Below are 24,745 nucleotides of genomic sequence, written 5' to 3' on the forward strand. Positions count from 1 at the left end.
GAGGGTCGCGACCCAGGGTTTGAAAACCACTGATCCTAGATACTGGAGTGCCTCAGGGCTCAGTGCTGGGACCGCTTCTCTTCTCCATCTACATGTCATCACTAGGATCTGTCATTCAGAAACATGGTTTCTCCCATCACTGTTATCATCTAGCTACTGGAGTGCCTCAGGGCTCAGTGCTGGGACCGCTTCTCTTCTCCATCTACATGTCATCACTAGGATCTGTCATTCAGAAACATGGTTTCTCCCATCACTGTTATCATCTAGCTACTGGAGTGCCTCAGGGCTCAGTGCTGGGACCGCTTCTCTTCTCCATCTACATGTCATCACTAGTGTCTGTCATTCAGAAACATGGTTTCTCCCATCACTGTTATCATCTAGCTACTGGAGTGCCTCAGGGCTCAGTGCTGGGACCGCTTCTCTTCTCCATCTACATGTCATCACTAGGATCTGTCATTCAGAAACATGGTTTATCCCATCACTGTTATCATCTAGCTACTGGAGTGCCTCAGGGCTCAGTGCTGGGGCCGCTTCTCTTCTCCATCTACATGTCATCACTAGTGTCTGTCATTCAGAAACATGGTTTATCCCATCACTGTTATCATCTAGATACTGGAGTGCCTCAGGGCTCAGTGCTGGGACCGCTTCTCTTCTCCATCTACATGTCATCACTAGTGTCTGTCATTCAGAAACATGGTTTATCCCATCACTGTTATCATCTAGCTACTGGAGTGCCTCAGGGCTCAGTGCTGGGACCGCTTCACAGAACACATGGCTAGAACAGCCGGTCCTGCAGACAACACCAAGAGGATCAGGTCCTTCCTATTAGAGCTACACAACTCCTTCTCCAAGCTCTTGTTCTCTCCAGACTGGACTATTGTAATGCTCTCTCCTTCCAGCATCTGTCAAACCTCTGCAACTGATCCAGAATATGCTGTGAGTAGTGTGCTATCAGGTTGAGTTGTGTGCTTTGAGTAGTGTGCTGTGAGTAGTGTGCTGTGAGTAGTGTGCTGTGAGTAGTGTGCTGTGAGGTTGAGTAGTGTGCTGTGAGGTTGAGTAGTGTGCTGAGTAGTGTGCTGTCAGGTTGAGTAGTGTGCTGTCAGGTTGAGTAGTGTGCTGTGAGTAGTGTGCTGTCAGGTTGAGTAGTGTGCTGTGAGTAGTGTGCTGTGAGGTTGAGTAGTGTGAGTAGTGTGCTGTGAGTAGTGTGCTGTCAGGTTGAGTAGTGTGCTGTCAGGTTGAGTAGTGTGCTGTGAGGTTGAGTAGTGTGAGTAGTGTGCTGTCAGGTTGAGTAGTGTGCTGTGAGTAGTGTGCTGTGAGGTTGAGTAGTGTGAGTAGTGTGCTGTGAGTAGTGTGCTATGAGTAGTGTGCTGTCAGGTTGAGTAGTGTGCTGTGAGTAGTGTGCTGTCAGGTTGAGTAGTGTGCTGTGAGTAGTGTGCTGTGAGGTTGAGTAGTGTGAGTAGTGTGCTGTGAGTAGTGTGCTATGAGTAGTGTGCTGTCAGGTTGAGTAGTGTGCTATGAGTAGTGTGCTGTCAGGTTGAGTAGTGTGCTGTGAGTAGTGTGCTGTGAGGTTGAGTAGTGTGAGTAGTGTGCTGTGAGTAGTGTGCTGTCAGGTTGAGTAGTGTGCTGTGAGGTTGAGTAGTGTGCTGTGAGGTTGAGTAGTGTGAGTAGTGTGCTGTGAGTAGTGTGCTGTCAGGTTGAGTAGTGTGCTGTGAGTAGTGTGCTGTGAGTAGTGTGCTGTCAGGTTGAGTAGTGTGCTGTCAGGTTGAGAAGTGTGCTGTGAGTAGTGTGCTGTGACTAGTGTGCTGTAAGTAGTGTGCTGTGAGGTTGAGTACTGTGAGTAGGGTGAGTAGTGTGCTGTGAGTAGTGTGAGTAGTGTGCTGTGAGTAGTGTGCTGTGAGTAGTGTGCTGTGAGTAGTGTGCTGTGAGTAGTGTGCTGTGAGTAGTGTGCTGTGAGTAGTGAGAGTAGTGTGCTGTGAGTAGTGTGCGGTGAGTAGTGTGAGTAGTGTGCTGTGAGTAGTGTGCTGTGAGTAGTGTGAGTAGTGTGCTGTGAGTAGTGTGAGTAGTGTGAGTAGTTTGCTGTGAGTAGTGTGAGTAGTGTGCTGTGAGTAGTGTGCTGTCAGGTTGAGTAGTGTGCTGTCAGGTTGAGTAGTGTGCTGTGAGTAGTGTGAGTAGTGTGCTGTGAGGTTGAGTAGTGTGCTGTGAGTAGTGTGAGTAGTGTGCTGTGAGGTTGAGTAGTGTGCTGTGAGGTTGAGTAGTGTGCTGTGAGGTTGAGTAGTGTGCTGTGAGGTTGAGTAGTGTGCTGTGAGGTTGAGTAGTGTGCTGTGAGGTTGAGTAGTGTGCTGTGAGTAGTGTGAGTAGTGTGCTGTAAGGTTGAGTAGTGTGCTGTGAGTAGTGTGAGTAGTGTGCTGTCAGGTTGAGTAGTGTGCTGTGAGTAGTGTGCTGTGAGTAGTGTGAGTAGTGTGCTGTGAGTAGTGTGAGTAGTGTGCTGTGAGTAGTGTGCTGTGAGTAGTGTGCTGTGAGTAGTGTGCTGTGAGTAGTGTGCTGTGAGTAGTGTGCTGTGAGTAGTGTGCTGTGAGTAGTGTGCTGTGAGTAGTGTGCTGTGACTAGTGTGCTGTGAGTAGTGTGCTGTGAGTAGTGTGCTGTGACTAGTGTGCTGTGAGTAGTGCGAGTAGTGTGCTGTGAGTAGTGTGCTGTGAGTAGTGTGCTGTGAGTAGTGTGCTGTGAGTAGTGTGCTGTGAGTAGTGTGCTGTGACTAGTGTGCTGTGACTAGTGTGCTGTGACTAGTGTGCTGTGACTAGTGTGCTGTGAGTAGTGTGCTGTGAGTAGTGTGCTGTGAGTAGTTGTGCTGTGAGTAGTTGTGCTGTGAGGTTGAGTAGTGTGAGTAGTGTGCTGTGAGTAGTTGTGCTGTGAGGTTGAGTAGTGTGAGTAGTGTGCTGTGAGTAGTGTGCTGTGAGTAGTGTGCTGTGAGTAGTGTGCTGTGAGTAGTGTGCTGTGAGTAGTGTGCTGTAAGTAGTGTGAGTAGTGTGCTGTGAGTAGTGTGCTGTGAGTAGTGTGCTGTGAGTAGTGTGCTGTGAGTAGTGTGCTGTGACTAGTGTGCTGTGAGTAGTGTGCTGTGAGTAGTGTGCTGTGAGTAGTGTGCTGTAAGTAGTGTGAGTAGTGTGCTGTGAGTAGTGTGCTGTGAGTAGTGTGCTGTGAGGTTGAGTAGTTGCAGTGCTCTCCCAGCAATACTGCTCTGTGACAGTATTACGGGATTAGGAATCTAAGAATTAGGAATTAGTATATGTAAATAGACTCTAAACAAATCCATATCCTGTAATTACTACTATCCAGGGTTTCCCATACATTCATTAATTTGTGGCGGCCCGCCACAATATCAACGCTGACCGCCACGGATTGATTTTCAGATTTTTAAACTATTTAATATGGGTAAAATTTTATTTTATTGTAGAGCTGCGCGCAGCTTGCTCCCTCCCTCCCCCTCTCACAAACTGACAACGGAGACGTGAATAGCCCCTCCTCTTCGAGCGCGATCTGAACCAAAACATGAGCTTGCGTTGGAGGACGGATTGTTGCCGGTGCTTAGAATCAATCCGGAGTTGAATGGTTGGTATAATGAACACTATAACTCTGAGAAGTAATGGTGCGTTCACGTGCTATGGTAATTATGGTAAATACCAAAAGCCGACATGGAAAATGCACATGAACACCCCCTCATGTGGTATTTTCCACTGGGCAACTCGTAGAATATTTTGATGCACGAGTTGCTGAGATGAGATTACCTTTTGACCTTTTCAAAATGGCGGAGAGCAACGCAAGAGTTGTGAATGGTAAAAATATGTACTATTCATGATCTAGAAAATATACAGCATATTATTTACCGTTTGAGTTTTGATAAATAATTTTCTTGCTGTAGCAGATGACTTAAGCAATCTAAAATAGTTTTAGCTAAATAACAGGTCTCTATCTCCATCTTTTTACCACATTACGACAACAAAAGCACTTGAACGCAACACACTGGTAAATACCAGTTCACAAGTGGAAAATATCATATTTTCCATAGCACGTGAACGCACCATTAGTCTATGTTAAATGCTGTCACGTTTCCATTACAGATTCGCGCTTTTTTTCTTTCTAAATATCGATAAAGAACTATTGCGAAATGACGGCGTTTCCATTAAACGATGCTATGCGACTAAAACGTCATTTTTTCCTCACGCGATCAGTCATTCCAAAAATCATGGTAACGGACGTTGGTTGGTTTATATATAAATCACAGCCAGCGCACTAGACATTATTATTATTATTAATGTAAAGAGACGTAGGCCTAAGCGTGTTATCCAAGCATTAATGGCAAGGAAAGACCCTTATACTGTGAGCGGCACATGTGAGGTGTTTTCTCTCTTATTTCTGCTCAGAGGTCTTGATTGTGGCATTTCTTTGAGGTTTAGAAGCCAGTATTCCTGTATTTGGTCTTTTATGAATTTAATAAAGAACTCTGTCTCGTATTCTGTCCAAACACACATTTTGGGTATCTATACTTTACTGGAGTAATTATTTTTCAGCCGACTTTTTACTTCTAGGCTACTCCTTACATTTTCACGCAATTATCTGTAGGCTACTTTCTACTCCTTACATTTTAAAAATAGCCTTGTTACTGCTATTTCATTTCGGCTTGTTTTCATTTCTGCTTGTCATCGTAAAAAAAAAAAAAAAACTATCCAAATAAATCGAGTGCATTTGATTGTAGTTGGATGAGAAGTATAAACATATTCCGGTTTGTACGCTGTGCATCGCACCTGCAACATTGTTGCCATAAGCTATATCAGAGCTCTCAAGTGTCACGCATTGAGCATCAAGGTCACTCATTTCGGTCTTTTGTATTTCTCTCGCGGAAAAACTGTTTATAATATATTTATGTCTCTGGCCGCGCCGCTCTCACTGTGGAACCGGCAGGAATCAAGCGCGTCTCCCCTGGAGTTCTGCAGTCAGCCTGCCACTTATCAGCCAATCAAAAAAGGGAAAGGGCTACACAATAGCCAATCAGAAAATAGCACTATTGTATCTGGGTAAGATTTCAAGCAACAACCAAAGAAAAAAAGCATATCCTGGAATTGTGATTCTGTCACTCCTGCTGCCTGTCTTCAAAACTTGAGAGCCCTGCTATATAATTGAGCATAGTACATACCAGGAAGGTAATAATCAGGATGATGAGTTATTTTTATTTTTTGATTAATCACTTGGATTAATCACTTATTTTGACAGCACTTATTTTTAGTGTATATAGACAAGACAGCCATACAAGGGTGTTTGTTACTAAGCCTGCCCTGAGTACACCAATTTTCTTGTCCGTTGCCCTCACAGATTCCTGCAGCTAAGCTTATGTACATTTATATTCCAATAAAGGTTATTTATAACATGCCTCTAAAGTTTGACTTTTTGCACCATTACAATACATATAGGCCCCTGTGGCGCGGCCTAAGCTTTTGTCCTTTAATCGCTCTATTTTTTTCCTATTATGGAAAGTTGTAAAAACACACTTTACTTCGAAAATTAACATTGAAAACATGACATTTGTACATAAATTACAAACATTTTTATTGTTAGAGACATGAGTGTAAGTTCTGCTGAAGTTGTTCAGGACTCAGCGATGGACTCAAAATCTGAAGCGCCTCCATAAAGCACTTGTGCCTCACGCAGGGCACGTCGAGTCCCTCCTCACGCAGGGCCAGAAGAGCCGCCTGGAACACACAGGAGTTCAGGTTTACAGGACAGCAGAGAGCGAGTGTGTGCTGGCAGCGAGTGTGTGTGTGCTGGCGGCGAGTGTGTGTGTGCTGGCGGCGAGTGTGTGTGTGCTGGCGGCGAGTGTGTGTGTGTGCTGGCGGCGAGTGTGTGTGTGCTGGCGGCGAGTGTGTGTGTGCTGGCGGCGAGTGTGTGTGTGCTGGCGGCGAGTGTGTGTGTGCTGGCGGCGAGTGTGTGTGTGTGCTGGCGGCGAGTGTGTGTGTGTGCTGGCGGCGAGTGTGTGTGTGTGCTGGCGGCGAGTGTGTGTGTGTGCTGGCGGCGAGTGTGTGCTGACGGCGAGTGTGTGTGTGTGCTGGCGGCGAGTGTGTGTGTGTGCTGACGGCGAGTGTGTGTGCTGACGGCGAGTGTGTGTGTGCTGGCGGCGAGTGTGTGTGTGCTGGCGGCGAGTGTGTGTGTGCTGGCGGCGAGTGTGTGTGTGCTGGCGGCGAGTGTGTGTGTGCTGGCGGCGAGTGTGTGTGTGCTGGCGGCGAGTGTGTGTGTGCTGGCGGCGAGTGTGTGTGTGCTGGCGGCGAGTGTGTGTGTGTGTGCTGGCGGCGAGTGTGTGTGTGCTGGCGGCGAGTGTGTGTGTGCTGGCGGCGAGTGTGTGTGTGCTGGCGGCGAGTGTGTGTGTGTGTGCTGGCGGCGAGTGTGTGTGTGCTGGCGGCGAGTGTGTGTGTGCTGGCGGCGAGTGTGTGTGTGCTGGCGGCGAGTGTGTGTGTGTGTGCTGGCGGCGAGTGTGTGTGTGCTGGCGGCGAGTGTGTGTGTGTGCTGGCGGCGAGTGTGTGTGTGTGCTGGCGGCGAGTGTGTGTGTGCTGGCGGCGAGTGTGTGTGTGCTGGCGGCGAGTGTGTGTGTGTGCTGGCGGCGAGTGTGTGTGTGTGCTGGCGGCGAGTGTGTGTGTGTGCTGGCGGCGAGTGTGTGTGTGCTGGCGGCGAGTGTGTGTGTGTGCTGGCGGCGAGTGTGTGTGTGTGCTGGCGGCGAGTGTGTGTGTGCTGACGGCGAGTGTGTGTGTGCTGGCGGCGAGTGTGTGTGTGTGCTGGCGGCGAGTGTGTGTGTGTGCTGGCGGCGAGTGTGTGTGTGCTGGCGGCGAGTGTGTGTGTGCTGGCGGCGAGTGTGTGTGTGCTGGCGGCGAGTGTGTGTGTGCTGGCGGCGAGTGTGTGTGTGTGTGCTGGCGGCGAGTGTGTGTGTGCTGGCGGCGAGTGTGTGTGTGCTGGCGGCGAGTGTGTGTGTGTGTGCTGGCGGCGAGTGTGTGTGTGCTGACGGCGAGTGTGTGTGCTGGCGGCGAGTGTGTGTGTGTGCTGGCGGCGAGTGTGTGTGTGTGCTGGCGGCGAGTGTGTGTGTGCTGGCGGCGAGTGTGTGTGTGTGCTGGCGGCGAGTGTGTGTGTGCTGGCGGCGAGTGTGTGTGTGTGCTGGCGGCGAGTGTGTGTGTGCTGGCGGCGAGTGTGTGTGTGTGCTGACGGCGAGTGTGTGTGTGCTGGCGGCGAGTGTGTGTGTGCTGGCGGCGAGTGTGTGTGTGGTGGCGGCGAGTGTGTGTGTGTGCTGGTGGCGAGTGTGTGTGTGCTGACGGCGAGTGTGTGTGTGTGCTGGCGGCGAGTGTGTGTGTGTGCTGGTGGCGAGTGTGTGTGTGCTGGCGGCGAGTGTGTGTGTGCTGGCGGCGAGTGTGTGTGTGTGTGTGCTGGCGGCGAGTGTGTGTGTGTGTGTGCTGGCGGCGAGTGTGTGTGTGCTGGCGGCGAGTGTGTGTGTGCTGGCGGCGAGTGTGTGTGTGTGTGTGCTGGCGGCGAGTGTGTGTGTGTGTGTGCTGGCGGCGAGTGTGTGTGTGTGCTGGTGGCGAGTGTGTGTGTGCTGACGGCGAGTGTGTGTGTGTGCTGGCGGCGAGTGTGTGTGTGTGCTGGCGGCGAGTGTGTGTGTGCTGGCGGCGAGTGTGTGTGTGTGCTGGCGGCGAGTGTGTGTGTGTGTGCTGACGGCGAGTGTGTGTGTGCTGGCGGCGAGTGTGTGTGTGCTGACGGCGAGTGTGTGTGTGTGCTGACGGCGAGTGTGTGTGTGTGCTGACGGCGAGTGTGTGTGTGTGCTGGCGGCGAGTGTGTGTGTGTGCTGGTGGCGAGTGTGTGTGTGCTGGCGGCGAGTGTGTGTGTGCTGGCGGCGAGTGTGTGTGTGTGTGTGCTGGCGGCGAGTGTGTGTGTGTGTGTGCTGGCGGCGAGTGTGTGTGTGCTGGCGGCGAGTGTGTGTGTGTGTGCTGGCGGCGAGTGTGTGATTTACCTCTTTGCACAGGTTTTCTAGATCGGCTCCAGAGAAGAGCTCAGTCTGATCAGCCAGATCCTGCAAACACACGTCCGGATGAAGAGGGACACGTTTAGTGCAGACGTGCAGCACGGCCAGACGAGCCTGATCACGAGACAGCAGACATCACCATCATCACCATCCAATCAAATCCTCACAGACAAAATCAAGCCCCGCCCTCGTTCTGTTTCTAACCCACTCGCATAAACGCCACAACAGGGGAGAAAACACCAGCGCCACCCTCTGGTGCGTGTCAGTCAAAAATGAAATCTCAATGAAATTAATATACTTTATTTTAGTTTGATAATGTTTTGTATTTTTTGGGGATTTTATGGTTTTATGGATTAGGGATTTTATGTTACTAAATTACATGTACTTATACTGTATTTATAATCCATTTATTCACTTTTTGAGCATAGACCTTAAAATTAAATTTCCAACTTAAACTGTCGTAAATTCCCCTTTTGAAAGACGACACTTGGCAGATTATTGCTAAAAAGCAAAAATAATATGATTTTCAATTTTTATATGAAATATATATTTTCAAAATCACATTTTACTCTAAAACTGTGATAAAATCAAAGCCATAACTCTCCCCCAGTGTGTTCCGCATGTGAGCCGATCTCTCAGTAATCGAGCGTCAGTGAGAGTGTGTTCGGCTGCAGTTCCACACGCTTCCACTAGAGGAAACTCTCATTCATTTACAATGCGCTCGTTTCTGACCGCGAGGAGCACAAGTGTGACCGTTGTTATCAGGATCATTAAACCTGTTCGAATCACTTCCATGATTTTCTTTTGTGTGTGTGTGTGTGTGTTCACACAGCAAGTGCCAAAACCTTTACCAAGTTTCATACCATTCCGATGAAGTAATTTTTTTAATAAAAAAACAAAACAAAAAACATGAAGAGCAGAGACATCATGAAATTCAATGAAGATTTCCAGGTGACTTTAACGCAGAGAGGTGTGTGTGGCTGAGGTGTGTGTGTGGCTGAGGTGTGTGTGGCTGAGGTGTGTGTGTGGCTGAGGTGTGTGTGGCTGAGGTGTGTGTGGCTGAGGTGTGTGTGTGGTGTGTGTGGCTGAGGTGTGTGTGTGGCTGAGGTGTGTGTGTGGTGTGTGTGGCTGAGGTGTGTGGTGTGTGTGTGTGGCTGAGGTGTGTGTGTGAGGTGTGTATGTGAGGTGTGTGTGGCTGAGGTGTGTGTGGCTGAGGTGTGTGTGTGGTGTGTGTGGCTGAGGTGTGTGTGGTGTGTGTGGCTGAGGTGTGTGTGTGGTGTGTGTGGCTGAGGTGTGTGGTGTGTGTGTGTGGCTGAGGTGTGTGTGTGAGGTGTGTATGTGAGGTGTGTGTGTGGCTGAGGTGTGTGTGGTGTGTGTGGCTGAGGTGTGTGTGGTGTGTGTGGCTGAGGTGTGTGTGTGGTGTGTGTGGCTGAGGTGTGTGTGGCTGAGGTGTGTGTGGTGTGTGTGTGTGGCTGAGGTGTGTGTGTGAGGTGTGTATGTGAGGTGTGTGTGGCTGAGGTGTGTGTGTGGTGTGTGTGTGGTGTGTGTGGCTGAGGTGTGTGGTGTGTGTGTGTGGCTGAGGTGTGTGTGTGAGGTGTGTATGTGAGGTGTGTGTGTGGCTGAGGTGTGTGTGGTGTGTGTGGCTGAGGTGTGTGTGGTGTGTGTGGCTGAGGTGTGTGTGTGGTGTGTGTGGCTGAGGTGTGTGTGGCTGAGGTGTGTGTGGTGTGTGTGTGTGGCTGAGGTGTGTGTGTGAGGTGTGTATGTGAGGTGTGTGTGGCTGAGGTGTGTGTGGCTGAGGTGTGTGTGGTGTGTGTGTGTGTGAGGTGTGTGTGGCTGAGCTGTGTGTGGCTGAGGTGTGTGTGTGTGTGTGTGGCTGAGCTGTGTGTGGCTGAGGTGTGTGTGTGTGTGTGGCTGAGGTGTGTGTGTGTGAGGTGTGTGTGGCTGAGCTGTGTGTGGCTGAGGTGTGTGTGGCTGAGGTGTGTGTGGCTGAGGTGTGTGTGTGTGTGTGTGTGTGGCTGAGGTGTGTGTGTGTGAGGTGTGTGTGGCTGAGCTGTGTGTGGCTGAGGTGTGTGTGTGTGTGTGGCTGAGCTGTGTGTGGCTGAGGTGTGTGTGTGTGTGTGGCTGAGGTGTGTGTGGCTGAGGTGTGTGTGGTGTGTGTGTGTGTGAGGTGTGTGTGGCTGAGCTGTGTGTGGCTGAGGTGTGTGTGGTGTGTGTGTGTGTGAGGTGTGTGTGGCTGAGCTGTGTGTGGCTGAAGTGTGTGAGGTGTGTGTGGCTGAGGTGTGTGTGGCTGTGGCTGAGGTGTGTGTGTGTGTGTGGCTGAGGTGTGTGTGTGTGTGTGGCTGAGGTGTGTGTGTGTGAGGTGTGTGTGGCCTGTCTCACCGCTCGGTCTGGAGGAGGCACGTATATGATCTGGTCGAGTCGGCCGGGTCTGAGCAAAGCGCTGTCCAGAACCTCGGCTCTATTAGTGGCAGCCACTATCAAAACATCCTTATTACACACTTCCTGGAGTTCCATCTGAAATCACACACACACACGCATTGCATTTCGGAAATGTACATATAAAAAAAAAAATCGCAGTTAGCGTAAAAGGTATTAATTAAAAAAATGTACAAGTTTAATGCAGAAACAATGAGCTCATTGAAGTAATGAATAGTTGTTTGTTAACAAATGATTTGTTATTATTTGCTTCATATACAGTAGAGCTGTAAGCCCATCTAGAGTCATGAAATGTTATATTATTTATTTCCACAAGAGGTCAGAGACACACAATGTAGGATATTTAGAGCTGAATTAAAAGGGTTATGCATGAAATTGTGAGTTATTTTGAATTTAAGTTGAAAGAATGTTCTTAAATTACTCTTTATTTGTTATTTATTGATCAAATCTAGTTATTTTGCATTAAAAAAATGCATTAAAAATAGAGAAAATAACTAAATAAAATAAAATAAGCATTCTGAAAAAAATAATAAAAATTAAGTATAATTTCAGGGCTTCAGGTCATTCTGAGGGACGAGGGTTAAAGTGCTTCAGCTCATTAGGGCATAAGAGCATCTCTGACCTGATGTGTTCTGGCTTCCTCCTGCTCTCCTCCCTCCATCTGAGCCATCTTTCTTCCCTCGCTCCGCCGCTCCACGGCCCGGATCCCCACGCCGTCCAGCTCGGTCAGCAGAACCGACAGAACCTGCGACTGGACACTGTGAGACGAGGCGCTGTCCGCTCGAGAGCCCACCATACTGTCGATCTCATCCAGGAACACGATGGACGGCGCACACGCTCGCGCCTGAGCGAACAACTGCAGACGAGAGACGTCCAGAACATCGCTGAGACCAGCTCAGAGCTAAAGGAGAAGTTCTCTTTAAAATGAGAATTAGCCCATGATTTACTCGCCCTCAAGTCATCCTAGTGGATATGACTTTCTTCTTTCAGACGAATACAATCAGTGTTATATTAATAAACACCCCGACACTTCCTAGCTTTATAATGGCAACCATCAGTTTGAAGAGCTGCATGAGTATTTTTTCCATGCACTTTTATGATGGACAGATGCACTTTTATGATGGATAGATGCACTTTTATGATGGACAGATGCACTTTTATTATGGACAGATGCACTTTTATGATGGATAGATGCACTTTTATGATGGATAGATGCACTTTTATGATGGATAGATGCACTTTTATCACGGATAGATGCACTTTTATGATGGATAGATGCACTTTTATGATGGACAGATGCACTTTTATGATGGATAGATGCACTTTTATGATGGACAGATGCACTTTTATGATGGATAGATGCACTTTTATGATGGATAGATGCACTTTTATGATGGATAGATGCACTTTTATCACGGATAGATGCACTTTTATGATGGATAGATGCACTTTTATGATGGACAGATGCACTTTTATGATGGATAGATGCACTTTTATGATGGATAGATGCACTTTTATGATGGATAGATGCACTTTTATCATGGATAGATGCACTTTTATGATGGATAGATGCACTTTTATGATGGATAGATGCACTTTTATGATGGATAGATGCACTTTTATCACGGATAGATGCACTTTTATGATGGACAGATGCACTTTTATGATGGATAGATGCACTTTTATGATGGATAGATGCACTTTTATGATGGATAGATGCACTTTTATCATGGATAGATGCACTTTTATGATGGATAGATGCACTTTTATGATGGATAGATGCACTTTTATCATGGATAGATGCACTTTTATGACGGATAGATGCACTTTTATCATGGATAGATGCACTTTTATGATGGACAGATGCACTTTTATGATGGACAGATGCACTTTTATGATGGATAGATGCACTTTTATGATGGACAGATGCACTTTTATGATGGACAGATGCACTTTTATGATGAACAGATGCACTTTTATTATGGACAGATGCACTTTTATGATGGATAGATGCACTTTTATGATGGATAGATGCACTTTTATCACGGATAGATGCACTTTTATGATGGATAGATGCACTTTTATTATGGACAGATGCACTTTTATGATGGATAGATGCACTTTTATGATGGATAGATGCACTTTTATGATGGATAGATGCACTTTTATTATGGACAGATGCACTTTTATGATGGATAGATGCACTTTTATGATGGATAGATGCACTTTTATTATGGACAGATGCACTTTTATGATGGATAGATGCACTTTTATGATGGATAGATGCACTTTTATGATGGATAGATGCACTTTTATTATGGACAGATGCACTTTTATGATGGATAGATGCACTTTTATGATGGATAGATGCACTTTTATCACGGATAGATGCACTTTTATGATGGATAGATGCACTTTTATTATGGACAGATGCACTTTTATGATGGATAGATGCACTTTTATGATGGATAGATGCACTTTTATGATGGATAGATGCACTTTTATGATGGATAGATGCACTTTTATGATGGATAGCTGCACTTTTATGATGGATAGATGCACTTTTATCACGGATAGATGCACTTTTATGATGGATAGATGCACTTTTATTATGGATAGATGCACTTTTATGATGGACAGATGCAATTTTATGATGGACAGATGCACTTTTATGATGGACAGATGCACTTTTATGATGGACAGATGCACTTTTATTATGGACAGATGCACTTTTATGATGGATAGCTGCACTTTTATGATGGATAGATGCACTTTTATCACGGATAGATGCACTTTTATGATGGACAGATGCACTTTTATGATGGATAGATGCACTTTTATGATGGACAGATGCACTTTTATGATGGACAGATGCACTTTTATGATGGACAGATGCACTTTTATGATGGATAGATGCACTTTTATGATGGATAGATGCACTTTTATGATGGATAGATGCACTTTTATGATGGACAGATGCACTTTTATGATGGATAGATGCACTTTTATGATGGATAGATGCACTTTTATGATGGATAGATGCACTTTTATGATGGACAGATGCACTTTTATGATGGATAGATGCACTTTTATGATGGACAGATGCACTTTTATGATGGACAGATGCACTTTTATGATGGATAGATGCACTTTTATGATGGATAGATGCACTTTTATTATGGACAGATGCACTTTTATGATGGATAGATGCACTTTTATGATGGACAGATGCACTTTTATGATGGATAGATGCACTTTTATGATGGATAGATGCACTTTTATTATGGACAGATGCACTTTTATGATGGATAGATGCACTTTTATGATGGATAGATGCACTTTTATTATGGACAGATGCACTTTTATGATGGACAGATGCACTTTTATGATGGATAGATGCACTTTTATGATGGATAGATGCACTTTTATGATGGATAGATGCACTTTTATGATGGACAGATGCACTTTTATGATGGATAGATGCACTTTTATGATGGATAGATGCACTTTTATTATGGACAGATGCACTTTTATGATGGATAGATGCACTTTTATGATGGACAGATGCACTTTTATGATGGACAGATGCACTTTTATGATGGACAGATGCACTTTTATGATGGATAGATGCACTTTTATGATGGATAGATGCACTTTTATCATGGATAGATGCACTTTTATCATGGATAGATGCACTTTTATCATGGATAGATGCACTTTTATGATGGACAGATGCACTTTTATGATGGACAGATGCACTTTTATGATGGACAGATGCACTTTTATGATGGATAGATGCACTTTTATGATGGATAGATGCACTTTTATGATGGACAGATGCACTTTTATGATGGACAGATGCACTTTTATGATGGACAGATGCACTTTTTTGAGCTTCAAACTGATGGTTGCAATTCACTGTTATTATAAAGCTTGGAAGAGCCATTTTTAATATAACTCTGATTGTATTCGTCTGAAAGAAGAATGTCATATACACTAGGATGGCTTGACGGAGAGTAAATCATGAGCTAATTCTCATTTTTGGGTGAACTACTCCTTTAAGTGTGTGATGTCAGACCTGTGCGAGTGTTTTCTCTGAGTCTCCCACGTAAGGAGAGAACAGCTGGGCTCCGCTGATGGAGAAGAAGGTGCAGTGTGACGAAGAGGCGGCTGCTTTCACCAGCGAGGTCTTGGCACACCCGGGCGGCCCGTACAGCAACACTCCTCTGGGCCGAGAAACACCCATCCGCACCAGTGCTTCTGGAAACCGCATGGGCCACTCGATACTCTGAACACAAGCGGCATCAGTAAACAGAAGAACTGAACTCTTCCTTTATAGACCATTGCTGTCGAGGAGTAATTAGCTGGTGAAGTGGATTTACTTGTAGAGTAAACGAAAAAGTTATTACGAGCATTGTAAGGTTTAAAGCAGATGTCTTAAATGTCAGTACTAGATCGGGAAGTTTTTTTTAAAACGAGTCGTTCATTCATAAATACGTAAGATCGTAGTGTAAATACAAACCGGAAGACAAAAGACAACGAGCGCAGTGCTGAAAAGGGGCGGGGCTACATAAGGTCTATAGTGTGTGTATGCGTGTGACGTCACCGTCGGCTGTTACACACACCGAGTGGCAGCATTTGCTTTCAGCCGCGAAAAACACACAAAACGCATCTAAACCGGGGAAGAGCTTTGAGATCGACTGTATAAATAGATTTGACAAGAAATCTGAAGTATATTTTTACAGAGTGCTGAAAGCCACAGAACAGAGACGCAAATGGATCCGCGATTCACAGAAACAACGACTCCAGGCAGAGAACGGTGGATTTGCAGTTATTATTTTGTGTCGATATGCTGAATTATGGGGTAAAATCAAACCCTATATATTGTATTGACAACTCATCAATTAAATATTTACCATCGTATATTCTGGATAATTGGATGTTTTTTAAATAAACACTGACAAAAACAATTTTCTAACTGGGCAGTGTGTTCCGGTCGGAGAACTCTTGCACCTGTTTGAGTTTGAGCTTCACGTCCTCTAGCCCTCCGATCTCCTCCCAGCTGATGGGTTTGAAGTCAGTCGCTCCGATACTGCTCCTCAAACACGACGGCTGCACGTGCCGCAGCGCTCGCATGAAGTGCTGCATCGACACCGGCTCACTCGCTCCCGCCTGAACGACCACGACAAATCACAACCACTACTCATAACGACCACAACTCATCACAATCACAACTCATCACAATCACAACTCATCACAATCACAACTCATCACAATCACAACCACTACTCATAACGACCACAACTCATCACAATCACAACTCATCACAATCACAACTCATCACAATCACAACTCATCACAACTCATCACTCATCACAATCACAACTCATCACAATCACAACTCATCACAATCACAACTCATCACAATCACAACTCATCACAACTCATCACAACTCATCACAACTCATCACAACTCATCACAACTCATCACAACTCATCACAACTCATCACAATCACAACTCATCACAACTACAACCACAACTCATCACAATCACAACTCATCACAATCACAACTCATCACAATCACAACTCATCACTCATCACAACTCATCACAACTCATCACAACTCATCACAACTCATCACAACTCATCACAACTCATCACAACTCATCACAACTCATCACAATCACAACTCATCACAACCACAACTCATCACAATCACAACTCATCACAATCACAACTCATCACAATCACAACTCATCACAACTCATCACAATCACAACCACAACTCATCACAATCACAACTCATCACAATCACAACTCATCACAATCACAACTCATCACAATCACAACTCATCACTCATCACAACTCATCACAACTCATCACAACTCATCACAACTCATCACAACCACAACTCATCACAATCACAACTCATCACAATCACAACTCATCACAATCACAACTCATCACAATCACAACTCATCACAATCACAACTCATCACTCATCACAACTCATCACAATCACAACTCATCACAATCAAAACTCATCACAATCACAACTCATCACAATCAAAACTCATCACAATCACAACTCATCACAATCAAAACTCATCACAATCACAACTCATCACTCATCACAACTCATCACAACTCATCACAATCACAACTCATCACAATCAAAACTCATCACAATCACAACTCATCACAATCACAACTCATCACAACCACAACTCATCACAATCACAACTCATCACAATCACAACTCATCACAATCACAACTCATCACAATCACAACTCATCACAACTCATCACAATCACAACTCATCACAATCACAACTCATCACAATCACAACTCATCACAATCACAACTCATCACAATCACAACTCATCACAACTCATCACAACTCATCACAATCACAACCACAACTCATCACAATCACAACTCATCACAATCACAACTCATCACAATAACAACTCATCACAACTCATCACAACTCATCACAATCACAACTCATCACAATCACAACTCATCACAACTCATCACAACTCATCACAATCACAACCACAACTCATCACAATCACAACTCATCACAATCACAACTCATCACAATCACAACTCATCACAATCACAACTCATCACTCATCACAACTCATCACAATCACAACTCATCACAACTCATCACAATCACAACTCATCACAATCACAACTCATCACAATCACAACTCATCACAATCACAACTCATCACAATCACAACTCATCACAATCACAACTCATCACTCATCACAACTCATCACAATCACAACCACAACTCATCACAATCACAACTCATCACAATCACAACTCATCACAATCACAACTCATCACAATCACAACTCATCACAATCACAACTCATCACAATCACAACTCATCACAATCACAACTCATCACAACTCATCACAATCACAACTCATCACAATCACAACTCATCACAATCACAACTCATCACAATCACAACTCATCACAATCACAACTCATCACAATCACAACCACAACTCATCACAATCACAACTCATCACAATCACAACTCATCACTCATCACAACTCATCACAATCACAACTCATCACAATCAAAACTCATCACAATCACAACTCATCACAATCAAAACTCATCACAATCACAACTCATCACAATCAAAACTCATCACAATCACAACTCATCACTCATCACAACTCATCACAACTCATCACAATCACAACTCATCACAATCACAACTCATCACAATCACAACTCATCACAATCACAACTCATCACAATCACAACTCATCACAATCACAACTCATCACAACTCATCACAATCACAACCACAACTCATCACAATCACAACTCATAACAATCACAACTCATCACAATCACAACTCATCACAACTCATCACAATCACAACTCATCACAATCACAACTCATCACAACTCATCACTCATCACAACTCATCACTCATCACAACTCATCACTCATCACAACTCATCACTCATCACAACTCATCACTCATCACAACTCATCACAATCACAACTCATCACAATCACAACTCATCACAATCACAACTCATCACTCATCACAACTCATCACAACTCATCACTAGGGATGCAGCGATTACCGGATTTCACAATTAACCGCGCTTTAAAACGTCACGGTTAATTAATCGTAAAGACTATGCTACACCGAGTGTTCTGCAAAGTACGGAACTTTTGCACCTAACACAAAACGAAAACAGTTACACCAGCGGTGCACCAGCTTAAAGTGCCGTGCTCGTCAACCACTATGGCAGAGGGACTAAGCAGCGACGCTCTATTTCCACCGAAAAAACACCTTAAGTGCGTGTTCACATATCGCGTCTTTTGCGCGCTCAAGTTCGTTATTTCAAATGTAGGCGCGCGCGGTATGCGCGCTCATAATGGAAGCGACGCGCTCGTTTTTTCCAAGCGCGTCCGCGCCGCATCTAGATAAAAACATCTCTACTTTTCAGAATGCTGCAAGCGCACCGTAGGTCAAGTGACAAGAACTAACAGAGCAACGACAGACGCCTCCGGAGCGCAACCGCCCTAGCGCTTTGGAAAAAGGAGAACGCGGCGTGCAACTTTCAGCTTTCAGTGCAACGTAAAAAAAACAACAAGAAAAAACAGCGGAATGTTTTGGTTACGCAAGTCTGTGGAAAACCGAATGTGACGTGCTCTCAAGAGTTTCAGTGAACATTTAACTTAATATCCTATTGCTTTCTCCTGTCTGTGTTGAGTAAATGTTAGGCTTTGTAGTTTTAATATGCCCGGTGTAAAACACTAACATAAGATCATGTAGACTTCTAGGACTACCAATTAACTGCATTTCAGTTATTAATAACACTGCATGAGAGATGTTCTCAGTTACTTTCTATAATTTTTACTTAAACTTCAAACAAACATCAAATTATTTAAAAGTTATTTTAAATTTGTAATAATGTAAAAAATAATGAGATTATAATAGATGATTTTCTAAAGGCACATGTACAATTTGGATTAATAATTAAAAAAAGAGTATTAAAATAAGTACAATAATATTGGTGGATAAAATTTTGACTATATTTGTTTTTTTTAAAAGAAATACATAGGCCTAATATTTAGCTTGCATTTAATTCAATAGAGCCAGCCAAATACTTTGTTTATTCTTATTTTCATTGGGATTTATTATCCCTTTATTTATGTTTTTAAGAAAAATACCAACAAGATATTGTTTTCATGTTATCAAGTTTTCTACCTCAGGTTGAAAATAAATTTAGAACAAACTAAAAACTTAATAATTTTGTGATCTATTTCAATCAAAGAGTCCTGCAGCCTTTGACTTAATTTGTTATTTTTAAAAGAAAAATGCTGGATGTTTACAAAGCACTTCTCTTTAATTCCAAAGGAAGAGATTGATTATTGTTTGCCATTTTATAATTTTGTACTGTGTTGTGGCAACAATAAATAACACATTAAAATCTAGTGTTGAGTGTTCATGTGATATTATACATTAGTAGTGTTGTGAAATTAATTGATGCATAATAATCGTGATAATCGTTAAACCGTGATTATTTCTCAGACAATAATCGTACTTAGAAAATCTGTAATCGTTGCATCCCTACTCATCACAACTCATCACAACTCATCACTCATCATCACTCATCACAACTCATCACAACTCATCACAACTCATCACTCATCACAACTCATCACTCATCACAACTCATCACTCATCACAACTCATCACAACTCATCACAACTCATCACAACTCATCACAACTCATCACAACTCATCACTCATCACAACTCATCACAACTCATCACAACTCATCACAACTCATCACAACTCATCACAACTCATCACAACTCATCACTCATCACAACTCATCACTCATCACAACTCATCACTCATCACAACTCATCACTCATCACAACTCATCACAACTCATCACAACTCATCACTCATCACAACTCATCACAACTCATCACAACTCATCACAACTCATCACAACTCATCACAACTCATCACTCATCACAACTCATCACAACTCATCACTCATCACAACTCATCACTCATCACAACTCATCACAACTCATCACTCATCACAACTCATCACTCATCACAACTCATCACAACTCATCACAACTCATCACTCATCACAACTCATCACAACTCATCACAACTCATCACAACTCATCACAACTCATCACTCATCACAACTCATCACAACTCATCACTCATCACAACTCATCACAACTCATCACTCATCACAACTCATCACAACTCATCACAACTCATCACAACTCATCACTCATCACAACTCATCACAACTCATCACTCATCACAACTCATCACAACTCATCACTCATCACAACTCATCACTCATCACAACTCATCACTCATCACAACTCATCACAACTCATCACTCATCACAACTCATCACTCATCACAACTCATCACAACTCATCACAACTCATCACAACTCATCACAACTCATCACAACTCATCACAACTCATCACAACTCATCACCCATCACAACTCATCACAACTCATCACCCATCACAACTCATCACAACTCATCACTCATCACAACTCATCACAACTCATCACCCATCACAACTCATCACTCATCACAACTCATCACAACTCATCACTCATCACAACTCATCACAACTCATCACTCATCACAACTCATCACTCATCACAACTCATCACAACTCATCACTCATCACAACTCATCACTCATCACAACTCATCACAACTCATCACTCATCACAACTCATCACTCATCACAACTCATCACAACTCATCACTCATCACAACTCATCACTCATCACAACTCATCACAACTCATCACCCATCACAACTCATCACTCAGGCATAAAAAAAAAAAAAGTTTGGTTCTGGTTTGTTGTCAGTTGAGGTCATGGGTCGGTAGGGATTTTTTTTTTTTTTTTTTTTTTTAAGTGGCAGCAGCAAGGGATAGGTAGGAAATTATTCAGGGCTCGACCTTAAGCCTTTTCATATGCTTGCCCTCCAAACAAGTAAATCTGTCATTCACTTGTCAGAGTAAAAAAGTTGCTTGTCCGGATTTTTTAAAATTTATTTATTCTGAAGCAATGTTCTCATCAGTGTTCAATCAGCTTTGATATTTAAATTGGCATATTGTAATATCTGCACCTTTGAAGGGCATCCCCTCCCCCAATCTTATTAAATGCCCTATAGTGTCGTCTTATTCTAAATAATTGAATTTATTGATCAAATTTAGGAATTTAAAATGAAAGATCAAGCATACTGTTACCCTAGGTAGGGCTGATCAAATTAAATAATTTACACTGAAAAATTACAATTGCATAAAATAATGTTATGAAATTGATTTAAATGTACAAATAAGAAACATCGGAAAGAAGTATACTAGGCTACTTACAAACATAACACTAAACTGCCAATAGGTGGCGGCAGGCGGCCGTATTAATGAGTGAGTCATTGATTCATTAATTCAAACGATTCGTTTAAACGGTTGATTCATTCAAGAATGAGACAGATGAAATGAATGGGTCATTGAATCTTTGACTCAACCGATTCGGTCAAAATGCTGAATCATTCAGTAATGAAAACAGGTTGAGTGTTCCTGTGAGATGCGCCGTGGTTCTGCTGTGATTTTTGTTTGGAACTATTTTCGCTGCAGAAACAGAACAAAAACAGCCAATATTTCATCTAAAATGTAAGTGACTTAATTTTAACTGTTTATTGAACTGTTGTAGGAAATCAATGTCACATTTTCAATCGTGATATGGTATTCAGGAAAAATAATTGAGGCTGCTTAACACAAATGTTAAAATATAGAAACTCCACATTTAGATTTTTATAGGCAGTATGTTGTTAACCTGTGTGTGTGTGTGTGTGTGTGCTGCGCTCATGTGTGTAGATTTCTCCTCGAGAGGCTGCGCGAGCGTCAACAGCGCACCTCACCGTCAGCAGGCTAATACATTTATTATCCACAATCGATCGCAACTTACAATAAATGTAATAAAATCAGAATCATTCTCTCGGTTTAGTGATCCCTAGTTATTTTTTTGTTTGTTATTGATGTTCTAATCAGGCTACTTGTCCGTTCGGGCAAGTAAAATTCTCTTTTACTTGTCCTTCAAAAATCCATTTGTCGCGGACAAGTTAGACGGGCTCTGGAGATAGAAGCGCGGCAGGTTAGAGTGTTTTGGATTGCATAAAATAATAAAAGAAACGAACAAATACATGGCGAAAGAAGTGGTAGACAGCAGAAGAGGGTATTGGGATTTGGGATGATTTTTAATGAAACTTGGGAGGCGGATGGAGGTTACTCTGTAACTCATGTGGTGTGTGCGTGCCTATGAATGCATGCATTTGTATGTGTGCGTATATGAATAAAAGTGTCCTTAATGACAAAAAAAAAAAAAAAATACTTGTATATGTATTATAGTTCAGTTTGACGAACGATGTGTGAACGACCATGTTGCTCGTTTGTTTTGCTGGAGGACAACAGGCATCTTGCATCGCGTGCCGTACAAAAACGTAAATTATAGTTCGCCTCAGTTTTTTATTTGTGTATTTATTTAATTTTTATTATTTCTTCCCCAAGCTCATAAAATAAATTTGGGTCGCACATAAATTGACAGGGTCGGTCGGAAACCGGAACCAAACAAAAATTTTTTTTAAGCCTCATCACAACTCATCACAACTCATCACTCATCACAACTCATCACTCATCACAACTCATCACAACTCATCACAGAGGAATAAATCAGAGGCTTTTATGGCTCAAACGGCCGGTCAGAGACTGTACCTGTGAGTGCCTCATGGCCTGCAGCGCTGCCTCTCTACTGAGCGCGCTCAGATCCGCCCCGACGAAGCCACAGGTCATCTCAGCCACAGCGTTCAGATCCACATCCGGGGAGAGCGGCATCTCTCGACACACACACGTCAGAATACTGCGCCTCTGCAGCAGCGAGGGCGCGCCGATGATCACCTGCAGGACACGCCAGAACAACACACACCGCAAGGGGATTGCAAACGCACAGGACAGCAATCCAAAAGCACTTTTTTAGTTTGTTTCCTACAGTACAACGGTTTGTAGGTAAACATCCACCTCTTCCAGCGCTCATGATAGTTCATAAAAATACAACTGTTCATGTTAAAAATGCTTTAGAAATATTTTTCATTGTAAACGAATGCAGTTATTAAGGAGTGATCAGAAGTACCTCCCTGTCGAACCTCCCGGGTCTCCTGAGCGCTGGGTCGAGAGCGTCCGGTTGGTTAGTGGCTCCGATGATCACGAATCCCTCACGACTGCCGATGGCGTCCATTAGCGTTAGCAGCTGCGCGACGAGCCGGTTCTCCGGCGCTCCACTGCTCTCCGTTCTCCTCGGGCACAGCGAGTCGATCTCATCGATGAGCAGAACACACGGACCCTCCTCCGCCTCGGCCCGGGCCTGATCGAACACCCGCCGCAGGTTCTCCTCGCTCTCTCCGGGTCGAGAGCCCGTGACGTCAGGCCCGTTCACGGTCACTAGCGCGGCTCCGATGTCCTGCGCGACGTGGCGCACTAGAAGCGTCTTCCCGACGCCGGGAGGCCCGATTAGCAGAAGCCCTCGTGGACACGACAGACCCAGAGTCCGCAGAACCGCCGGGTAACGCAACGGAAACGTGATCATTTCTTTCAGCGAGGCGTAAACGTCCTCAACGCCACCTAGAGTCGATCCGGACACCTTCCGCCTCTCCATGTGTTTAACGGATTGTATCGCGACGACATCAACGCGAGTTCTAGCCGTAACCAAACCCGCTTTCTGCGAGCCTGAGTTCACCGTCTCAACCAGAACAAACCTGATCTCGGTGTCCACACCCAAATTCACCAAGTGACCCTCGTGCACGTAAAGCCCCTCCAGCAGCTCGTGAACGGGTTCGCTCTCGTGTTTCAGATTCCGCACGAACACTTTCACGCTCACACTGGTGAGTTTCGGGCACTTTAGTGGTTTGATGTGCGGGTTGATGAGCCCGTCGAGGTCCGGTGTGGAGCACTGGGTGCTGATCTGCAGGAACCCGTCCGCGAGGTCCCGTCGAGGCCATGCGGTGCACACACACGCCCCCTGCAGAACCCGGATCAGAACCGGAGAACCCAGCCTCAGGCCTAACCTGCTCATCAGAGCCGGGCCCATTCGACAGCGCTGAGTGTGTGTGTCCGCCGCATCCGCCGGCAGAACCTTCACGCCCTCCGTGTTCGTCATCGCAGAAGCCAGGCGGTGAACACAGCTGCAGACCTGCAGAAACAACTATGTTTGGGAATCAAATATCGATTCCAATTCTTGAATCGAATACTTGAGGTCAGGATTCAGATACTTTTTAATTTTAATTTCGATTCCTTTTGTTAGCCTTTCAAAATGACTTTAAACCATTCAAGAGCAAGAGACTCTGTTTTCTGTGTTTTTCACAGATGTGTATCAGTATATTGGATCAGTGCAGCTCTTAAAGTGACAGCAGCCTAACATTTCTGCTGCCGTCTCTGTAATAACAGCTCAGATTCAGTGAAAGACAGTAAAAAACGTTGGGTTATACATATTGGGTCACACATTGTTGGGTTATATTTTCCAAAAATGTTGGGTCATATTTTAAAATCGTTGGGTAATTTCTAGTAATAACCCGGCTGTAATCTCAATTGAGAAGAACCAGTTGGATAAAGTAAGGATGAAAATACCTATATCGCTAATCATTGACA

At 44.3% G+C, this 24,745-nt stretch overlaps 1 protein-coding gene across 1 annotated transcript; it reads right to left on the reverse strand.

Annotated features, from left to right (window-relative positions):
* Window positions 1–5,579: 5,579 nt before the first annotated feature.
* Window positions 5,580–24,278, reverse strand: afg2b (AFG2 AAA ATPase homolog B). Its single transcript, XM_056242786.1, has 8 exons — window positions 23,235–24,278; window positions 22,820–23,002; window positions 15,494–15,652; window positions 14,559–14,768; window positions 11,103–11,336; window positions 10,424–10,558; window positions 8,033–8,158; window positions 5,580–5,738 (listed from the first exon to the last, which is right to left on the reverse strand). Exons 1-8 carry the CDS (start codon window positions 24,255–24,257, stop codon window positions 5,601–5,603), a joined length of 2,208 nt encoding a protein of 735 aa, XP_056098761.1. The 5' UTR covers window positions 24,258–24,278; the 3' UTR covers window positions 5,580–5,600.
* Window positions 24,279–24,745: the final 467 nt, after the last annotated feature.

The sequence above is a fragment of the Rhinichthys klamathensis genome, unplaced genomic scaffold (genome assembly GCF_029890125.1).
Source record: "Rhinichthys klamathensis goyatoka isolate OS25496 unplaced genomic scaffold, OSU_Roscu_1.1 h1tg000752l_1, whole genome shotgun sequence".
NCBI classification, from domain to species: Eukaryota; Metazoa; Chordata; class Actinopteri; order Cypriniformes; family Leuciscidae; genus Rhinichthys; species Rhinichthys klamathensis.